We start from the raw sequence: 21958 nt of genomic DNA, 5'->3' as shown, positions 1-21958 counted from the left end.
AGCTTCTTGGTTCAAGTAGACGCATGAGACTATGTGGGCAGCTCCTGCCTGGAGGGAAGATGAGAAGGAAGAGGGGGACAGGAGCTGGTTGAACGGACACAGGGAATACAGAGTAGAGGAGTGTGCCATCCCATTAGGAGGAGAGCAGCTAGGAGTACATAGCAAGGCGTGTATAACTTTTTATATGAGAGACTGACTTGATTTGTAAACTTTCACTTAAAGCACAATAAATAAAAAAAAAAAAAAAAAAGACTGCAGCTCTGGAGCCAGACTGTCAGGGTTCCAGTACTGGCTCTCCCACTTACTGGTTGCAGTCCTTTGGAGAATCCCCCTTCCCGGCTCTTGCCTCCATTTCTCGTAGGTAAAATGGAGATGGTAACAGCTTACCACCTACGGTTGTTGTACACGTTCAGTGACCTGACTTCATACACTGACATCCTTACAACGATGCACAACACCCAGTAAGCTATCAATATTGTAATTAAAATTGGAAAAGTCAAACTTCAGCTTATGGTTGCCATATTATGTATGACCATTATATATGACCAAAAAAAAAAAACCAAACCTGTTGCTGTCGAGTCAGTTCTGACTCATAGGGTCACTATGAGTATGATTATATATGAAAAGGGTTTTTATTAAGCCAGAGTGAAAACTGGGGTTGAATTAAGTCATTCTCGACACTACTGTTATTGAGGCTGTGGGTGCCCTTCACATAGTACCCCTGGTTTCCACCTTACCTGCAGGAAGGGGCCAGAAGCCAAAACCATGTGGAAAATTAAACACAACAGGCCTTTGTAAGAGGCCAAGTTAGAGGAGCAGGGCATGAGAGGTAACCTGGGAGGCTCCATTGCAAATGTAGGTTCTAAGCACACAAGGCCAGAAGTGCACAAGTACACAAGCAGAAAAATGGAAGAATAGGAGAAATAAGACAGGAAGGTCTAAGAGCCCCAGTGGCCCCTGCTGTGGTTCAGGCAGCACAGCGTCCCTGCAGTGGGCAGAGAGCCAGACTCAGGAAGCAATGGAGATGGAGACTGCCAGTTCCCGTCAACTCGATTCCAGCTTGTGCTGAGCCCACATGTGTCAGGGTAAAACTGTGCACCTCAGGGTTTTTGATGACTGATTTTTTTTCAGAAGATTTTTCAGATTGAGAGGCCTTTCTTCCAAGGCACCTCTAGGTGGACTCAAACTTCCAGCCTTTCAGTGAGGAGCCAAGTGTGTTAACTCTTTGCACTACCCTGGGATTCCATGGAGAAGACTGTTGTTAGGTGTCTTCGAGTCAATTTGTGACGTATAGTGACCTCATGTGACCATGCAGAACTGTCTCAAAGGGTTTTCTCAGCTATAATTTTTATAGGAGCTGTGCTCAAACTGCCAACCTTTTGGTTAGCACCTGAGCGCTTAACCACTGTGCCACCAGGGCTCAGAGGGGGTCTAACCCCTTAGAATTCCGAGAGCAGGACCAGGGAGCACTCATTAACCAAAAACAAAGAGACAGAGAGCCTTAGTCTCGGGCAATAAACCTATTTCCTAATGGAGAGGGGGCGGGTTCCTCACTTGCTTCAGGCTTGGCTCTTATTGGCCCAAATGCTGTTGGGGTAACTCTACAATTAACTTTCATTATAAGTGCAGCTGGGGCAGTTCTCAGACAGTCAAGAAGGACACTCAGACAATCATCATCAGAAAAGTTAGCTAATACTAATTACACTTCTATTTACACTTACTTTTGCAAGATTTTTTTTTCTTTTAATGTAAAAATGAACCATGGGTGGAAATTCTATTAATGAAGGTATTAAACTTAACTATTGGGTATGAAAACAACATTCAAAGTCTGTAATATAAACTTACCTTTTACCATTGGTTACAATCAAGTTTTAAGCTTTGCTTAAGCAAGTAACCACAGCACTGGTGGTGCAGTGGTTAACAGCTCATGTGCTAACCAAAAGGGCAGCAGTTCGAATCCACCAGCAGCTCACTGGAAACCCTATGGGGCAGTTCTACTCTGTCCTATAGGGTAGCTATGAGTCGGAATCCACTTCATGGCAAGAGGTTTTAAGCAAATGACCAGGCTAGTCCAGGAGTGCACAAATGATCTTCTGTAGGCCAGATGTGGTCTGCCACAGTTATTTTTGTGGATAAAGTTTTATTAGAATACAGCACATTCTAGTATATTGAATATACATGTGTCTTAGTTATCTTTTGCCACTATAACAGAAATACCACAAGTGGATGGCTTTAACAAAGATTTATTCTCTCACAGTCCAAGAGGCTAGGAGTCCAAATTCAGGGCGCCAGCTCCAGGGGAAGCCTTTCTCTCTGTCAAGTCTTGGGGAAGGTCCTTGTCATCAGTTTTGCCCTGATCTAAGAGCTTCACAGTACAGGGATCCCGGGTCCAAAGGACTCGCTCACTCCTGGCTCTTGTTTCTTGGTGATATGAGGTTCTCCTGTCTCTCTGCTCCCTTCTTTTATATCTCAAAAGAGATTGCTTAAAACACACCCTAATCTTGTAGATTGAGTCCTGCATCATTAACATAATTACTTCTAATCCTGCCTCATTAACATCATAGAGGCAAGATTTACAGCACATAGGAAAATCACCTCAGACAACGAGATGGTGGACAGTCACACAATACTGGGGATCATGGCCTAGCCAAGTTGACACACATTTTTGGGGGACAGAATTCAACCCATAACAATATGGATCTTCTCATTTTTAGGAAGTGATAGAAGCGATCGCTGAGTGTGCATTTAAGACTTCGCCTTTTCCAATCCTCCTTTCCTTTGAGAACCACGTGGATTCGTAAGTACTCAATACAGCCCTTCAATAGGGAGTTTTTTTCCCAGAATCAGGCTTGTTTAATCATTGTTCATCAGATTTAAAATTATTTGGCATTTAGATTAATAGTGTTCTTCAGTCATGTTATGTATTATGTGGCATGTTTTCATCTGTATATGATGGAATTGTTCATTTAAATCTCATTAACATTCAGATAATCCATTGGGATTGTGAAACCTATTTTCATGCCATAGTATGATTTTTCAGGTTTTTTTTACAGTGCAGTGGAATGCATTTCTGTACATAATATATGCCTCTATTACAGATTCTGAATGTGTCGGGCTCTTTCTATAATCCTCCTTCAGTTGTTCCTTCTGTTGCATTCCAGTTTATAGTCAGTTTTGCCACATGAAAGCAGCCAGTTTCCCATACCCTGGGCTGGTGGTGGGAGAACTATCAATTCTGTCCTGCACTTTGCACTTATATAGAACTTACAACACCAAATACTCTGCCATTCGCTTTCCCATTGGTTTCCCTGTTTGCTAATACTTGTAAATATTTTCCTATTTTACAATCAACAGCATTCATTGCTGAGCTATACAAAGAAAAGGTAATTTTGACTTGGCGGTTTTATACTCATGTTAACACCAAGTACTAAAGTGAGACACTTTTATGTCTAATAAATGGATATCGGTTTATCATAGTTACTCACTCTAAAGGATATCAAAGTAAAATGTTTTTCCCTATATTGAATCAAAAATTCATGGAACTAAAATTTTAGTCCATGGAACAAATGTCTGAAGAATATGTAGTGTGACTAGCGCTGCTCAAAAAAGCATTTGTGAACTTCCCTCTTTCATTTCAAGGATCGAAGCCAGATTTCTTAACTCAAGCCAACAGCACCTGACCTAATTTGGGTCACAAGTTCCTGTTTTCAGTCCTTCCAATTGACAGTCATTCTCCGGTCACTGATTCTCTTTGTCCAACTAATTTGCAACATGAGCTTTGACTCACTGATTCTTAAAGAATTCACTAACTTAAAGAAGTAGTTTGGTGGTGACCAGATTTCAGCTAAATGGGAAAATGTGTTAGCCTATCTATAAAAAAAAAAAAAAGAGAGAGAGACATTATTTTGAAGCAACCAATTTTGTAATTATCTGTATCTCTAGTTTGCCTTCAGGAAATCCATTTCACGTTTATCAGCTCTTGATTCTGTTCCATTCTGAAACTATCATCCGATGAATGATGTTATCACAAGGCACATAGTTTTTCTAACATTTGTGAGGGTCGTCTGGAGAGAAAAGAATTTATTCTTGTCCATTACTATTTCTCTTCTAACCTACAGGAGCACCTCTCCCGTCACTGGGTTTAATACCTAGTCTGCCTCATCGGCTCTAATTTGTATGTGACTTTCCTGGAGCTTGTTCTCATTTCCGTCCATTGTTTGTAATCGAGTCTGTAACAAAGCTTTAGCACCTTTCTTCCAGGCACTGCAGTTCTCAGGCTTGTTGATGTGTTATTTCCTTTCTGAAGAAAAGGCATCCAGCATACTTGTTTTCTTAAAGTAATATTTCTATTTCACATAGACAAAACAGAAGGCTGTGGTTCCATTCTTGATTATCACACATGCTACACTGAACTTTCCGTTGAGGTAACCAGACTGGTACCAACCACCACCACCATAAACATAACAGCTAATATTGGGATTCTCTGGGTGGTACACACAGTTAACGCACTTGACAATCGACTGCAAACCCAAAGGTGAGACCGATCAAAACCAACACCATAAACATAACAGCTAATTTTTGGAGTCACTGGGTGGTACAGTTAATGTACTCTGCAGCTGACCCAAAGATTGGAGGTATTAACAACCACTGCCACCATGAACACAATGACAGCTAATATTTATTGAACATCTATTATGTAATGAGCAGTGTTCCAGGAATTTTACATGGCAGCGTAGTGGTTAAGTGCTACGGCTGCTAACCAAAGGGTTGGCAGTTTGAATCCACCAGGCGCTCCTTGGAAACTCTATGGGGCAGTTCTACTCTGTCCTATAGAGTCGCTGTGGGTTGGAATCAACTCAGTGGCACTGGGTTTGATCTTGGTTTTTGGAAGCTCATGTAACCCTCACCACGAACTCAGGGGCTCCTACTAGTAAATATTATGATTATCTCTAGTTCACAGATGATGAAACTGAGTCCCAGAAAGGCTGAAAAAGTCACACCTGAGATTCAAAGCCAGAAAATTGGCTTCAAAATGCATGCTTATAACCAACACCGTCTACCCACAACTAAGCAGAACCATCTTGAGCCTTCAAAGCATCGAGTTAAGACAATCAGAACATCCCCAAGGCAACTGCTTGCAATGTTCCTGTTTATGTGACTTGTAACTGTCAACCACACGATGTCTTTTGCAGCCTTTAACACCCAGTCAGTACAGGGATCCAAATCTGCACACGAAAACTAAGTCCTACATTGTACACAAAAGCCAGGAGAGTAACAACATCGTACTGCCTTTCTGGTTTAAAAATAATACATTTTTAGCTATTAAAAATTTTAATAAGTCTTAAGTGACAAAAAAAAAAAATAGGAAAATGACCTTCCCAGTTTACATGAGTTTATCCCAAAGTATTGCAATCATCTAATGGTTGGAATGCTGAGAATGAATTTTATTGTAAGAGGAAGTTGTTTGCTTCTTATTTCCTTTGTCCTTCAGCTCCAGATAGCAAAATCACTCCTCACAGTTCTTTCCTAGGACTGTCACATACCCAAGAAAACTGACTAGCTGGTAAAAACCCTGTGCTTGACATGTGGGCCGCCTTGCGCATTCCAAAACCTGTGACCAAAAAAACCCAAAAAACCAAACCCAGTGCCGTCGAGTCGATTCCAACTCATAGCAACCCTATAGGGCAGAGTAGAACTGCCCCATAGAGTTTCCAAGGAGCGCCTGGCGGATTCGAACTGCCGACCCTTTGGTTAGCAGCCATAGCACTTAACCACTATGCCACCAGGGTTTCCAAACCTGTGACAGAGATGGTTCATCGGTGACAACACTCTTGCCTACCAAGCCTGGGTATAACCTCAGGATCCTTCTCAACACAGTAGCCCAGGAGGACCTCATCTCGTTATCAGAAAACTGTTAGCCATCCCTGGTGACCTGCTTAGTCTCCTCTGTGCTGTGTATCCAGTATGTCACATTCAGAACTCTGGTCCCAGTTAATTTGGGCCACACCACCAAACAAAACTCATATTGGAAAAACGGGGGGGGGGGGATGGGAATCCACTGCATTTTCTGCTTTTCTCTCCAAATATTTGAAATCACTTAGGCACAGACTCCAATGGGAAATCAGCAGTTAGCTGCTTTAAACCTATGCTCGAGATAAGAAGGAGCTGAATAAAAACAGTGGTTCCCCAACGCCCTTCTACACTGACTACATCAGGATCTCCTAGTCTCTTCCAAATGCAGGTTCCTGAGCCACACCCCAACTCCTCTATTAGAATCTCTGGAAATGAGACTTGGCAATCTTTAGAAAATTATAATAATACCCCCAGTTGACTCTGGTGTTCTACCTAATTTGGCAGCTAGCATTATAAAAAGAACTCTGCGCTGGATTCAAGAGAAGTAACGTCTAGCCTTGGTTCAGCCATGGACAACTGTGAGATTTTGGACAAGGTCCTTAGCTTCGATGGGTGGTAGATACTTCAACTGTAGAGAAGGGAGTTGGTTTAGTTCAGCTTGGTGGCCTCTTCCCTTGGTGTTGGGAAGTGGACAATTTTACCCCCTGAAATAGGGCACATTTCTGGATAGAAAACTGACTACTTTTCCAGATGCCTACTCTTTAACCAGTTGCCGTCCAGTCGACTCCCACTCATGGTGACCCCATGTGTGTCGGGTAGAACTGTGCTCCATAGAATTCTCAACGGTTGATATTTCAGAAGTAGATTGCCAGGCCTTTCTTCTGAGGCACCTCTGGGGTGAACTTGAACTCCCAGTCTTTCAGTTGGCAACTGAGCGCTAAACTGTGCACTATCCCAGGGCTCCGCCTATATTTTAGGGTTATTTTAATATGTTCAGAAGTGTCCACTGGGGCCCAAAGCTAAAAATGTATTTGTGAATTTTTCCTCCTCTTTTATCTCCATGGTAGCAGATGTTGACGTTCTAAATGCTTCCTGCTTTTGGTCTTTTTTTTTTTGCTTCCTAGTTGTAGTTGTAATGCCTTTTATTTCTGCAGGTCTCGCCCACAATTACACTTGCTTTGTTTTCTCCTGACTTTTTCTGTTCCGTTTGCCCTCTGCCCTGATTCATTTCTCTCAGGTGGGCATGTGGTTTTATTGAGGACTTGAATAGCTCGATTACCAAATAGCCCATTTTACATTTTTCTTGGGCACCCACCTCTTGTTTTCTTTCCATCACAGGCAGTGTTGACCCAGGTTTTAAAAAGTTTAAGTCACGTTTAGATCCTTACTCCTCAAAGTGTGGTCCTCGGAGCAGCAGCATCTACGTCACTGGGGAAGACCCTCAACGAGATGGATTGACACAGTGGCTACAACAGTGGGCACAAACATAACAATGAGTGTTTCGTTCTGTGGTACATAGCGTCACTATGAGTCAGAACTGACTCGAGGGCACCTAACGAGGGGCTCCGTCCCAGACACGGTGCCCGACTCTTCCTGTAGTAAGATCTCCGGGTGATTTGAATGAGTGTTACAGTCTGAGAAGCGGCTGCTCTAAACACTGTGGTCCTTTAACCACCTGAATCAGAATTACCTGCAGGCTTATTGAAAATGCAGGTTCCAGGACTCCACTCCTTACGCAGTGAACTTGGGGTCTACACCCTGTCACCTGCATCGTTAACAGATCCGAGGACTCACTAGTGGAATCAAGAGAGAATCCTGGCTCCAGCAAAATCCTTCTGGGGCCTGATTTGGGGACTGCCTGGCAGAGGACTCCACATTGCCCCCAAGCCGCTACCAGTGAGAATATGGTTGCTGGAGAAATCCTGAAAGCTGAGCACCAGGATAAAACCTGCCCCTTTCACTCCAGGTGAACTTGTTTCAGACTTGAGATCCCCAAGGTACAACTTCTCAAACTTGAGTGTGCATCAGAATTATCTAGAAGGCTTGTTAAGACATAAATTCTTAGGCTCCCAGAGATGCTGATTCAGAATCTGCATTAGAGGCCAGGAGTCTGCATTTCTAACAAGGTGCAGGTGATATTGGTGTTGCTGGTCCATGGACCTCACTTGGAGTAGCAAGGCTCTGTGATACTTAATAGGGTCATCCTGTAAAGTCAAGGTGGGCTTTGGACCAGCTCCTTTGCGTAAGCTGGGAAGTGTGGGCCCAGTGCTAATGGACTTTATCTCAGCTGCAGCCCAAGAGCGGGCTGACTTGGTGGCACTCTGTATGCGTGTTTTCATTTGAGCGAGGACATCTGAACTTGAGCCTGCCCGGGGCTGTGCCCTGCCCCATCAGCTGCTCACTGCCTGTTCCCCAGGGTCTCACTGACACAGTTTCTAGGGAGTTGTCCTTAAATGACCACCTTCAAATGCTTTTCAGGATCAGTCCACTGATGAACAGCTTCTCCTCTCTCTAACACTTCTGAGGAATGTCACAGAACATTCTGTGGGCTGCATAAGCCACATAGTAAAACCTCGCACAGGTCGAGAAAGTCAAGACGAGAAGGTGTGAAGTTGTGATGAAGAGTTTGTAAGCTCTGTGAATCTCTCCTGCGTGTCTCCCTGCAGTTACAGGAAAGCCGCGACCTCAGCTTCATGTTCAAACCCCAGAGAACTCTCGTGGCCCTCCAAATGCATGCTTTGTTTTTAAAAAGAATATACAAAAAAGAAAAAAACCTCAAACCCGTTGCCATCAAGTCAATTCTGACTCGTAGAGACCCTACAGGACAGAGTAGAACTGCCCCATAGGGTTCCCAAGGAGTGGCTGGTGGATTCGAACTGCTAACCTTTTGGTTAGCAGCCGTAGCTTTTAACCACTGTGCCACCAGGACTCCTAAAAACGATTTAAAAAAAAAGAGTGTTTTTCGCTATGGACTACTGCAATGTAATTTGAACTCCCAAAGCACCACATCCCTATCCCCACCAAGAAAAGACAGTCCATGATCCAGATTTAACATTCATAGAAAAAAAGGGACTGAAAATAAGAACTCCATTTTACAGTAGGTTTCAGTCGTAGTAAGGAAGACTTTTTATCATGGTTACTTATTCTTAGTACAGTCCCAGGTCTGCTAAAATGCATTAACATTGCGGCATGTCGAGATAACTATTGGAAATCAAGTTTGACAGCCTGTAGATCAAAATCAGTGCCCATAAAACCCCAGGGAATTGAACAACTCTATAATGATATTGAACATTCTGTTGAATGAGAAAAATATTTGATTGCTTTTTGAAAAGGTGAAGGAAAGCACGAGTATTGAAAAAAATGCAGATACTAGCTTATATCAACTGTGTTCACCCGTTACCAGGTGCACAAGTTGTCTAGTCTAGCTGGTGGTTGCTGCCCTACAACAGCGGGATCATCTTATCTTTGCCCTTCTCTTTCAATATGTAAAACATGCTTGAGTCCATAACTTCATTTCATCTTCTCAGCGTGCTTTGTCTCTTACCAAGAACAGTTGTTAGTCTCCCCATTTTATAGAGGTGGCGGGGGGTCCAGAGCCCAGAGCTCAGTTCAGGGAACCCTGCAGCTTTGCCTTTCTCCCTCAGATCAGGTTCCTACTGGTCACACACTCGGGCTCCTACACCCTTCGCCTCCTCATTATGCACATAAAAGTAGCCCACACCTTCCCCCAAGATGCTGGCTCCTTTTATCTTTCCTCCAGGACCACCCTCAGCTAGTGTACACACTGTCTGCCCTTTTCTACATTTTAAAATATTCTCTTTCTCCTCTCTCTCTCCTCCTCACCTACTTCCTTATAAACACTCCTTTGCTACTCAACTCGCTCTTACTTTGACAAAGAATTTCACCCAAGAATTCACATATTGAGACATGTTCCCCCTCCCAGTGTCTTGCATTTGACTTAGAATCAGGAAATTAAACAAGAGGGACTAAGTCTTACTCTGGAAATTTCCAAAAGCCAGTGGCAGGCAAATGACCTGCCATCCTCTCTGCCTGTGTCTATGCAGGTCTGTCTCAGGAACAGCCTACGGCCATTGCCTTCACCATCCTCCTCTCTTGTGTTGTTCAGATTCTCAAAAGTCAGGATAATAAACAGGGTTTAGAATGATGAAAACTGACCCTGAATGATAGGCTGAGGGAATTCCCTCTTTCTGTAATTAATGCCAGTATAATCCTGCTCAGGTTCTTTGAATAAATCTTCTTTCTTTCTCGTTCTCCCTTAGCCCAAAACAGCAAGCCAAGATGGCGGAGTACTGCCGACTGATATTTGGGGACGCCCTTCTCATGGAGCCACTGGAAAAATACCCAGTAAGCAACTTTGATGTTTGTTCCTGAAGGAGCATGCATGTTATTTACAATTGGGGTAGAGGAAGAAAAGGCCCCCAGGTGGCCCAAGAGGTTTACAATCAAGTACTAGCCTAAAGGTTGGCGGCACCCAGCAGCGCCATGAGAGAAAGACCTGGCGATCTGCTTCCATAAAGAGTACAGCCAAGAAAGTCCTATGGTGCAGTCCTACCCTGTAACACATGGGGTTGCCACGAGTTGGAATCGACACCACAGCAATGGGTTTAGATGTTATTGGTTTGGGGTTGGAGCAGAGGGGAGACTTCCTCACTCTCTTTTCATGTTTAGAGTTCTTGATAAGATTAATGTAGCTGATAATGAACTGGTTGACCAGGAGGATGCTGGCAATGTGCATCTGTTGTCTTCCTCTTCCCACAGTCTTCTCCCTCCCTCCTGGCCACACATGACTCAGTCAGGAGCGCAGAATACCCACCAATTACAGTCAGCCCATGCAGACAGTCCTGAGCAGACAGAGCTCTGATCACTTCCCACTGAGCCTCATCACACCCTTTGAGAGAAAGTGGTGGCAAAACGGAACACTGCAGGTGGCCTGTCCCAGCTGGCTGCTGCTTATTTCCTTGCATGGACCTGCTGGTGCAGCAGGTCTCAGGCGTTCTATTGATGTGCACAGGACATTTGGAAGGAAGCAGTGGGAATATCCTAGAGTAGCCTCTTCCCTCTTCTTCCCCTTTGCCCAGTTGTCACACATCCTTAAATGAGTTCACACCAGTCCCCAGACCCGTTACAAGCAAAGAGGAGGACTTACGGGAATTCAGTAGATTTTCTAAAAATAACCTGTCTTGTGACTTGCACACATGCTCTCTGTTACAGTGTCTAATAACCCTCTCATGGGACATTGACTTTCTCATTAGATGTGCAAGCTTGAAACACTAGAAATAAGTTTGCGAATACAGGTGACGCAGATCTCAGGGCTGGCAGGAAACCTGAAGCCCCCAATTCACTTCTGGCGCCAAGGAGCTCTGCAGCTAATCTACTGAGTGCTTGAATGGGAGTTTTGCTTTTTTTTTTTTTTTAAACTGTTTCTGGAAAAATGATTCCAGTGGCTCATTTGGAAGCTCCTGCCCATGTTTACCATCTCTTCCTGGCAGAAGCCACATTGGAACTGGCTTTCCTACTTTGAGAATTCAAACCAGGGCTTTCTTATTTCTCCTAAATTAAGGTGGCTGGGTTTACATAGTCCATGAGAAACGTCAGGGAAGTTCAGATTTAGTACACCAAATCTACCAATACATTTCAATGATCTCATTCATGTTGATTTTTTTGGTAGAAAAATAATAATAAAAATAATGACAATATACCTTTCATGTAATTAAAAAAAAAAAAAGCTGATAGCCAGCCCCAGGCAGGACACATTTTGAGCCATTTACTGAGCAGCGTGGTTGGCAATAAAGAATAATCTAGACATTCTTGATACGCTGCCCTGGGCTGGGGGTTTGGAGCAGGAATCTGGAAAGAATGAGCAGTATTTTTTAAAAGAATGTGCTTTTCATTTCTGCTAGCTGGAATCTGGAGTCCCTCTTCCAAGCCCTATGGACTTGATGTATAAAATCTTGGTGAAAAATAAAAAGAAATCACACAAGTCGTCAGAAGGAAGTGGCAAAAAGAAGCTGTCGGAACAAGCCTCCAACACTTACAGCGACTCGTCCAGCGTGTTCGAGCCCTCGTCTCCAGGAGCCGGTGAGGGGCTGCGTCGTTCTCGTACTCACCACGCTATGTGGTTTACCAACAGCTGCTTGCAAATGAGCTTGGAAGGACTTTAAAATTTCTGTGCCACAGTCTTCAGTGATATGGCTTCCCGTGGTTGCTGTAACAAAGCACCACCATCTTGGTGACTACAAACTACTCCAATTTATTGTCTTGCAGCTCTGGAGGACAGAAGTCCCACAAGCATCTTGACGGGCTAAAATCATGATGTTGGCAGGGTTGCATTCCTTTCTGGAGGTTCTAAGGGAATATTCATTCCCTGGCCTTTTCCAGCTTTTAGAGGCCACCAAGGGATTTCTTGGCTCATGGCCCTCTTCCTTCTTCTTCAAAGCTAACAACATTGCATCTCTCTGACCCTGCTTCTCTAGTTATACCCCACCTTTGACTGCAGCTGGGGAAGGTCCTCTGCTTTTAAGGACTCGTGATTTTATTGAATCCATTCTGATAATCCAGGTTAAGCAGTGATAAACCTCATAAATGTAAGTAAAGTCAAAGAAGTCAGATACAGAAAGTATATACTGTATGGTTCCATTGGTAGAAAGTACAAAAACAGGCAAAACACATCTATGCTGTTAGAAGTCAGGATAATAGTTACCCTGGAGGCAGATGTGACTGGGAGAGAGCCCAAGGAGGCTCCTGGGAGCTGGTTCTGTTTGGCTTGTTGATCTGGGTACTGATTACTCAGGCATGTTCAGTTGGTGGAAAATTTGCCCTATTGCCCACTTACAATATGTGAGCTTTTCTATCTATCGCATATCAATTAAGGTGTTTTTAAACAATAATAAAAATGAGATATAAACTCTAGGGCAATCGGAAAAAGGTTGACTAGGACACTGATTTATCTTTTTTTTTTTTGGTCTTAGTTGCCAGTTTTCCCTTGTAGTGTTTAGATTTAAATCCTTACATAATTCATTGAAAGGAGTGTGTTATTGTAGCCTTTCAATGTGCATTTCAAACATTATTATAGAATTCTGATGATTTCGACTCAAAAGTAATTTTCTTTTCTCAGTCAGAATGTTCTTTTTGAAGTTTCAAAATAAGTAGCACAAACAGGCATATCATTACTGGGCCACCTATTTGCTTACAAAATTCTGTCCCTTGAATGCTAGCAAGCGAGTCACATCTTCCTTTGTATGTGGGTGCTTGTTTTTACCATCTGCCTTTCCCACTGCTAGCTCTCTCCCTTTTATTAACTGGATGCATAACATAAATAATGATATTTACAGGCAACAATGTTATTGCTTAATACAGAGAAAAAGCAGCAATCTGTTAGTAATTTGGTAGATTTCGTAAGCTACCCCACAGCCTCTTGTGCAATCGTTATTTATTTCAATGGAAATTTTTGGACATTTTAATATGTAGGTAGGCTCCTGAATAAAGAGCACTGCTAATTGGTCACTTGGAGGGTAGCTATTGCACATCCTTGGGAACTCAAGTAACTTGAAACGGATAAAACGGATCTTATTTCAAAACTCATTTGCTCATCATACCCCCTGTGGGCCTGATACCTTCTCCGGGATTCAGTTCTTTGTTAAGTCTACTTGTCTGAAAGAACTAGGGTCCTGGTGGCACAGTGGTTAAAGCACTTGGCTGCTAACTAAAAGGTCAGCAATTCGTTCTATGGGAGAAAGAAGTAGCAGCCTGCTTCCATAAAGATTACATCCTTAGAAACCCTATGGGACAGTTCTGCTCTGTCCTACAGGGTCACTATGAGTCGGAATTAACTTGATGGCACCAGGCTTCAATTAAAGAACCAGGGTAGAGTAGATTTTTTTTATGGTTCACCAAGCTTCCTCCAGATTCCTCCAAAGACTTAGAAGAGAAACCAATTTCCTGCTATGCAAGTAAAGGAAGATAAATTCTTTCTTTCTCACATAAATCCAACAATGATCTGATTGCATGTCTGAAATGACTGGTATATGATTGTGTTCCATGAAGCACTTTGCATAACATTCTGCCAAACAACCATTTTTTAATTACTTGATTAAAAGAATGCCTTCTTGGATTAAAAAACAGTAACAAACTATTTGGAGCCACAAGTGATTATAAAATAATTTGAAGTGGCAACAGATACCTCCTAAAAGAATGTATTTCTAATATAATAAAATATGGTTTCCATCCAAAATATAATTGATGCTAACATAATATCAGCATCATAAAGACGTTATATGTGGCTTTCTTAAATAACCAAGCTACCTTTTTTACCACTAATAATCCTTATTGGTTCAGAAATTTTTCCCTCTGAAGATATTTCATGAATACTTTCTTCACTGCTATCATTCAGTAATTGATTGAACTTCATCAACCAAATGAAAACATTTGTAAGCTTCTTGGAAGGTAGTGGTGTGGGTGTAGGGATATTTACATATAGATACAGGTAAAAAAAAAAAAAAAAGTGGTGTGGGTGTAGGGATATTTACATATAGATACAGGTAAAAAAAAAAAAAGCACATAGATAAAGCAAAAGACTGTTGGGGTGGGGGCGTCGCCAACTTCAGCAGCCTTATCATTGAGCCAATGTTGACATCTACTGGGCTAGTAGTGCTATTGCAGCCTGTGAGTCCTGAAAGGTAGACCCTTTGCCATAGAGTTGATTCTAACTAAGGGATCCTATTTTTTTTTTTTTTATGGGACAGAATACAACTGCTGCTATGAGTCAGGATCAACTCACTGGCAACAGGTTTTGGTTTATATGGTTTCCAAGGTGGATTCAAACTCTGAAATCTTGGTTAGCAGCCAGACTTTCAAGCACTGTACCACCAGAGTGCCTAAAAGCTAGAAGTAGTCATCAAACTATTTAGAATTATGCCTTCTTTATGTTTTACTTAAAGATCTTTTTACCTACTGATATTACCAAGCCTGGATGAATCCAGGAGATGTGGAATACTGTAATGCTTCATACTGGTGTGGATATTTAGCCTAGCAGAAACATCCGCTAAATCTTAGGGGAAAAAAACCAGTCCACTGACCTGACAGTACATTGGGTAAATATAAAGCTGAATAGTGTCTGACAGAGTTAGATTTCCAAGCATACTGACTTTTAGGGTTCCTTCATTGTATTCTGCCCCTCAAAACAGACCTTCACCATTTTCTAAGATATGTGCATTGTTTAGAAACCAATGCATCTGTGAAATAAGTTGGCAGGTAAATCATAGGATATGGTTGGCACCTAGCAATCTTTGCATAATCAGAGGTGTTACTAGACCCTGATTTTTCTGCCCCCAATTCTGTGACATCTGCTGTGGCCTTGGAGTTGGATGCTAGGCCTCTGGGCTGCGTACTGGCCGTCTACCCAAGAGTCAGAGCTGGGGGAAGGAAGGGAAGATGAAAAAGGGATAATTTATCTATTTTAGTATCAGAGAGTCTCTGAAAGAGACTGTATACATTAAAATAGGATACACACGTACCATAGAAAGCTAACTACATAGAATGTTGCATGTTTTGAAAAGCCTATAGAGAAAAATTAGGACGAGCATTTGTAGAATTTGGAAATTTCAAATGGTATTCACAAATCAAATTTAGAAAAATCAACGTTCAAAATGTCAGCATAATTCTCTGTAACTAATAAAATGGAAATCCCGGAAAGAATCATTTTGAAACAAGCAGTGAAAGCCCAGTCTTCAAGGAACCCTGTAATCAATTTTGGTAATGCATGTTGCATCCAGGGCTTTCAAGGTTGGGTCCGGTTCGAACCCTTGCTGAGAATTTGCATTTCTAACGAGTCCACCAAAAAACCAAACCAAGCGCAGTGCCCTCAAGTTGATTCCGATTCATAGCAACCCTATAGGATAGAGTGGAACTGCCCCATGGAGTTTCTAAGGAGCGCCTGGCGGATTTGAACTGCTGACCTTTTGGTTAGCAGTCGTGGCACTTAACCACCACGCCACCAGCGTTCCCAACGAGTTCACAGGCAATGCTAACGCTGCTGGTTAGGGACCAATTCTGAGTGTCATTAGTGGAGCAGTGGTTCTCAACACTTACTAAAGAATCACCCAGGGATCTTGTTACACTGTGGATTGTGATTCAGTATATCTGGTGTGGAAGTACAACTTCTCAGTAGGGATTCGAACTGGAACTGGTTCAAAGCCCTGGTTACATGTGCTTTAAACTTGTATATATTTGTTTGCTTAATGATCTGTTATTAAATTTGACAGGGGAAGCTGATACGGAAAGTGATGACGATGATGACGACGATGACTGTAAAAAGTCTTCCATGGACGAGGTGGGTATCTTCCCCTTGACTCCCCACAGAGGCATTCCACCAACTGGCCGGTCTGTGCCGCTCCACCTGGATCTATTTCCTGGTCACTTCTGCCATCTAGTGGCGAAAAGCATCACAGTTCGCTTTAAAACTCTCACCACCCTGTTTCAAAGTAAAGGTGCAAACGTAGGTCCCTGAAGGAATCAGCCAGATATTGAGCAAAGTCCTTTATAATGAGCAGAGTCACTGAGATTGCCTTCCATTAAGTGAGGTATCTAGAGGGTGAATTAAAAATGTGTGATATTAAGCTACCAGCTTCACGTTTCAGGCAATGAAATGGCATGTCAGACAGTTGTGCAGTCCAGAGAGGATGTGAGATTTGAAGAATTGTTCCAAAATTTGGTGTTAATCCCATTGTTGTAGTTTGGGAACCATTGAACTACTTAGTAATATAAACTTAAGCTTCCCAAGTAACTTCAACAGCTCAGAAATATTAATTCCACGAAACCTAGAAGCGAATCAGTGGCAGGTCAGTTGGAATGGTAAATTTTGTATTAGGAAGTTTATACTGAATCTGCTTTCAAATATCCTGGAAGGTCTCAGTCTCAGAATCTATGTCTTTACAAAATTAAATTAATAAAAATAAATTACAAATGATAAGCTTCTCTTATGTCCTTCTACTTATTTCCGTAATTGTAGTCTATATTTTTTTTATCCATTATGTTTCCACTAACTTTCTAGTTAATATACAAGAGGAAAACTGTTACAATGTCTGATAAAATTACAATGTCTGATAAAGTGGTTCTGCCTGGCAGTTATTCCAGTTGTGTTTAATTTCCATCAGTGGCTCTTGATCATTTAAAACCTGTCTTATTTCTTGGATGGTTTCATTTGCAACTGAACATTTCCCAGCTGACGTTTGACATAAAGATTGCTACAGGAGTTCTCAAAAGAGAGCTGGTCTCCATGTCTTGTCTTCTTATACAGGGGAGAAAATATTACATCAGTCAACAGAAGTCAGTCTGCAGTATTGGTTTTCTTGTCTTTTTTTTTCCTTAAAGCTGTATCAAAGTAATACGTAATAGCTAATAATGGCTAAAATAACATGAGGGTTTACTACGTGCCAGGCATTGCTGCCTTTCACATCAATAAACTTATTTATTAATCAGCACAACTCTATATGCTATGAAGACTGGTATTAACCTAATTTTGCAGATGGGTAAACTGAGCCACAGAGCAGTTAAATACCTTGACCCAAGTTTGTCCACTTCTAAGTGGTGAGCTTGGCATTCAAAACCAGGCAATCTGGTTCCAGAACCTGAGAGCAGCTAACCCCTGCACTGTCCTGCCTCGCCTAATCTATGCACAGGAAACAAGGAAGGAGAGAGGAAAGCTTAGAAAGAAAAGCAGTAGTTGTTTGCCCGCCGCAACTCATTTCAACAAGGCAATGCTTTTTTTGTGTACGTAGAGCAGTTTTCAATTCGTCTGATGGTCACCTACACAATAATTTTCTTGTTATACGGTGAGTTCTTGACTTATTAACCGTAGATGTCTCCTACAGGCCCTCTTCTGTGGAATATGAGCCACAGCTCAACACTTCGCAAAAGTTACCGAGCAATTTGGGTCACCTTAAATCCACCAGGGAAACCCTGGTGGCATAGTGGTTAAGTGCTACAGCTGCTAACCGAAGGGTCAGCTGTTTGAATCCGCCAGGTGCTCCTTGAAAACTGTGGGGGAGTTCTACTCTGTCCTATAGGGTCGCTATGAGTCGGAACCGATGTGACGACACTGGGTTTCCTTTGGGTTTTAAATCCACCCGGCGATCCTTGGAAACTCTATGGGGCAGTTCTACTCTGTCCTATAGGGTCGATATGAGTGAATGCACTCAACGAGCAACGACGGGCGGAGGGGGTTTGTTTGTTTGTTGAAATGTAGATTCTAGCTTGGGAGGCCTGGGAAGGGGCCTCAGACTCTGCATTTCGAACAAGCTCCCAGGTGGTGCTGCGAGCAGAGGGACATGCTGTTGGTAGCTTAGTGTAAACCTCCCTCTTTTGACCACTCACTTCTTTAAGTGAGATACTGCCTTTTCCGTCTCCTGTAACCAATTTCATATTGGGAATAATTATTTTTTCAGAAAAGGAGGGACAGTTTTCTGCTAACCCAGGCCAGGTGATCATTGCCCTGGAAAAAGAGCCCTCCACAATAGGACACTGATCCTGGAAATGTTTTTTTTTTTTTTTTCTTCTCCTGCCTCCAGGGAACTGCTGGGAGCGAGGCCATGGCCACAGAAGAGATGTCTAACCTGGTGAACTATATCCAGCCAGTCAAGTTTGAGTCATTTGAAATTTCAAAAAGTAAGTTTTCCCTGGAGAAAAACCTCGAATGTACCATGTAGTGAGTATACTTTAAACACAAAGTAAGTAGATCAAAGCATGTTCCCCTTCATAGAAGTATTCTGTGATGAAGTCTTGAATATACGCACAAAATTATTCTCATTATCTTAACATATGTACGTTAAAAAAAAAATGACCAAGTATCCCATCAAGTTCCTCCAAAATGCCTAGTAGGGCTATGGGTCATACATGGTCATCTGAAACATATTAGACCAACCAGAAACCAAACCAAACCCGTTGCCGTGCGGTCAATTCCGACTCATAATGACCCTATAGGACAGAAGAGAACTGTCCCCATAGGGCTTCCAAGGCTGTAATCTTTACAGAAGCAGACTGCCACATCTTTCTCCCTTGGATCGGTTGGTAGGTTCGAATGCCAACCTTTCGGTTAGCAGCCGAGCATTTAACCACTTTGCCACGAGGGCTCCTCTGATTATGGAAGGTGAACGTTCAAGAGGGGAAAATGTCTAAAAGTTAACTCAGTTTAAAATAAGGAGGCCTGTCTGAGTATTCAGAGCCCTGATGGCAAAATGGTTAAGCGTTAGGCTGGTCACCAAAAGGTCGACTGTTGGAATCCACCTGCCACTCATTGGAAACCCTCCAGGGCATTTCTGCTCTGTCCTATAGGGTTGCTATGGGGCAGAATCGATTCAACGGCAAGAGGATTTTTTTTTAAGGTCCGAGTATTCTGTCTGGTACTTGTATGAACACTTTATAAAACAATTTAATTTTTATGTGGGAAAAGGTGGAAGAATTTGACTTTCAGCCCTTCTGTACTAAGAAAAATTTGTTTCTCTCATTCTAATTGGAAGATTGGATTTCACTTTCGAAATGTTTTTCTTTCATTCAAGAATATTGAGACCTTAGCTCCTTCACCTCAGCGGTCTCTGTTATCTCATCTGGAAGATGAGGCCATCACGCTGGAAAATTTCCAAGGGTCCTTCTGCTTGGAATTCTGACATTGGTCCTTCTGACATTGGAATTACAATGTCACATAGAGGTTTGGAACACTAGGGTGTGTGCAGACTGCAATGTGGGTATGAAAGGGACTGCCAGCGTCTAGCAGAAACATTTCCGTGGTCTCTGTCCTTAATCCCCTGAAGTGGCCCCAAGAATTCAATCTGGATGGACTTAGACCAAAAGGCTGTAAAGGTTCCTGCTCTTCTGATAAAATAGCCCTTCATTGCCACACTGTTCCAAAACCAAACCAAACTCGTTGCATCAAGTCAGTTGTGACTCATGGTGACCCCATGTGTTACAGAGTAGAACTGCTCCATAGGGGTTTTTTTGGCTGTAATCTTGATGGAAGCAGATCCCCAGAACTTTCTTATGTGGTTCCGCTGGGTGGGTTCAAACTGCCAACCTTTAGGCTAGTAGCTGAGCACAAGCTATTTGCATCACCCAGGGGCCCCATTGCCATACTATACACCTCTAAAAATCACCTCCCCATCTTAGCGCCACCATTTGCCTACCTTACACAACCATAACTGACTGTGACCCAAGTAGTAAATATTAAAAACGACATCTAACAAAACCCAACTTTTCTTCCAGGTAAATAATTTACTAAGTAAAAAACAAACAAATGGAATATAAAGTTATGCTGGGAATTAACTGCCTTCGATTTCATTGAACATTTGCCTACTTCCTTTATAACATTATAAATAATAATTCAATTTTATTTCTTTTTTAATTTTTGTTAACTCAGAAAGAAACAGAAGTTTTGAAATGTCTTCTTTCGTGGAAACCAAAGGACTCGAGCAGCTTACGAAGACTCCAGTGGAATTTGTAGAGTATCCTTGATTTGACGAATGTCTCCTGAATTAACACAACTGAAGTTGTGTGCTATTTAATTTTTTTCTAATAAGGAGAAAGATGCATAAAATGGCTTAAGTCTAAAATCTGGGCTTGATACACAGCTTCTGATAAGTAATTGTGTGCAGTGCTGAATGGGATAGGCTGGCAAGTGGAAAAGGGAACTGGCCTTGGGCCAGAGCAAGTTCAGGTTTTAAGACCACGTCTACCTCTCCGCACCATCAAGCTCTGTGTCTTTTAACAATTTACTTAACCTACCTGAGTTTCCTAATCTGTAATACAGGAATGATGAGACCAGCTTTATGGCTTGCTGTGTGGATTCGTTATAATGTATGTAAAGTGTGACTGTGTGCTTTATATATGTAATCCCATTGCTGTCAAGTTGATTCCGACTCATAGTGACCCTATAGGACAGAGTAGAATTGCCCCATAGGGTTTCCCAGGCTGTAAATCTTTACAGAAGCAGACTCCCACATCTTTCTCTGTGGAGCAGCTGGTGGGTTCAAACCGCCCACCTTTTGGTTAGCGGCTGAGTGCTTAATCACTGCGCCGCCAGGGCTCCTTATACATACGTAGTGGATATATGTAAAGTGTGTGTGTTTATAAAGCCTTACTTGAGGCCTCAAGTGTAATAGATGTCGGGTCAAAAAAATTGTTGTGATGATAATGGTGAGAATATAAACATATATTTATTCCTAATAATGGCTTTGTTGATACTACTGGCAACAAAGCTTTTTTTTATTATTATGCATGAACCAAAAGAAAAAGAAACAGGCCTTTAAATTTCTTTTCATACAATTACTTACTACTAATGTCCCAAAGAGTTCAATTTCATGAAGCAAGTCCTAAAATAAATTTTAACAAGTCCCTTTTCAAATTCATCAACAGTAGCAGAGGGGACAAACGTAGACTCCATAAACAAAATCTCTATAAAAATCATCATCATTCTTATTCATAGAGCCATTTTCATTATATGTCTTATTTAATCCTCGCAATAGCACTATGATCTAGTAATTGTTAAACCTAGTTTTTAGATGAGGAAACTGAGGCAGAGAAAGGTGAATTAACTTGCCCAAGACCATACAGCTAGCAAGTTTCAGAGTCAGTTTTCAAACTCACTTTTGCCTAACTCTCCAGCCCAAGTTCAGAACCTTAAGCTAGTCTCTACCTGGCAGTACATGATAATGGGAGCTAGTCAATTGCACTTGAAAGACATCCCAGGTTCTTGGAATGGAAAACTGATAATAGTAGGAACCAAAATATGAAATAAGATCAGAATGTTTACCTTGTTATCAATAGTAAAGAGTACTACAGTCTTAGAAAGTAGCATTCTCAGAGAAGGTTAAGAGAATGAGCAGTCAGCATTTCAAAAATAGCTATATAAATGACTTCAGGGGGTAGTTTTGGTTGAAGATTTAAAGTTGCTTCCAGGCAATAGATCCAGGGTTTCCTCCAGTCTAAGTGTATCCAGTAAGTCTGATTTCCAATAAGAATTTGGAGTTCCATTCCATAATTTTTCTCCTTTTGATAAAGACCCATCTACTGGGTCCATGATCAAAACGTTCAGTAATGG

General features: G+C 42.0%; 1 protein-coding gene across 5 annotated transcripts in view; it reads left to right on the top strand.

The window, feature by feature from the left end:
• Window positions 1-21958, top strand: part of PLCB1 (phospholipase C beta 1) — an 845524-nt gene that overhangs the window by 644657 nt on the left and 178909 nt on the right. For all 5 annotated transcript variants that reach the window (XM_064275782.1, XM_064275783.1, XM_064275785.1 and 2 more), the window contains exons 12-17: window positions 2715-2797; window positions 10134-10218; window positions 11775-11952; window positions 16134-16201; window positions 18438-18534; window positions 20279-20363. In XM_064275782.1, coding sequence (XP_064131852.1) covers window positions 2715-2797; window positions 10134-10218; window positions 11775-11952; window positions 16134-16201; window positions 18438-18534; window positions 20279-20363 — 596 coding nt within the window. The remainder of the gene's footprint in view (window positions 1-2714; window positions 2798-10133; window positions 10219-11774; window positions 11953-16133; window positions 16202-18437; window positions 18535-20278; window positions 20364-21958) is intronic.

The sequence above is a fragment of the Loxodonta africana genome, chromosome 24, assembly GCF_030014295.1.
Source record: "Loxodonta africana isolate mLoxAfr1 chromosome 24, mLoxAfr1.hap2, whole genome shotgun sequence".
Lineage (NCBI taxonomy): Eukaryota > Metazoa > Chordata > Mammalia > Proboscidea > Elephantidae > Loxodonta > Loxodonta africana.
The sequence above is the reverse complement of the archived record's forward strand: the minus strand, read 5'-3'. Positions and strand labels throughout refer to the sequence as shown.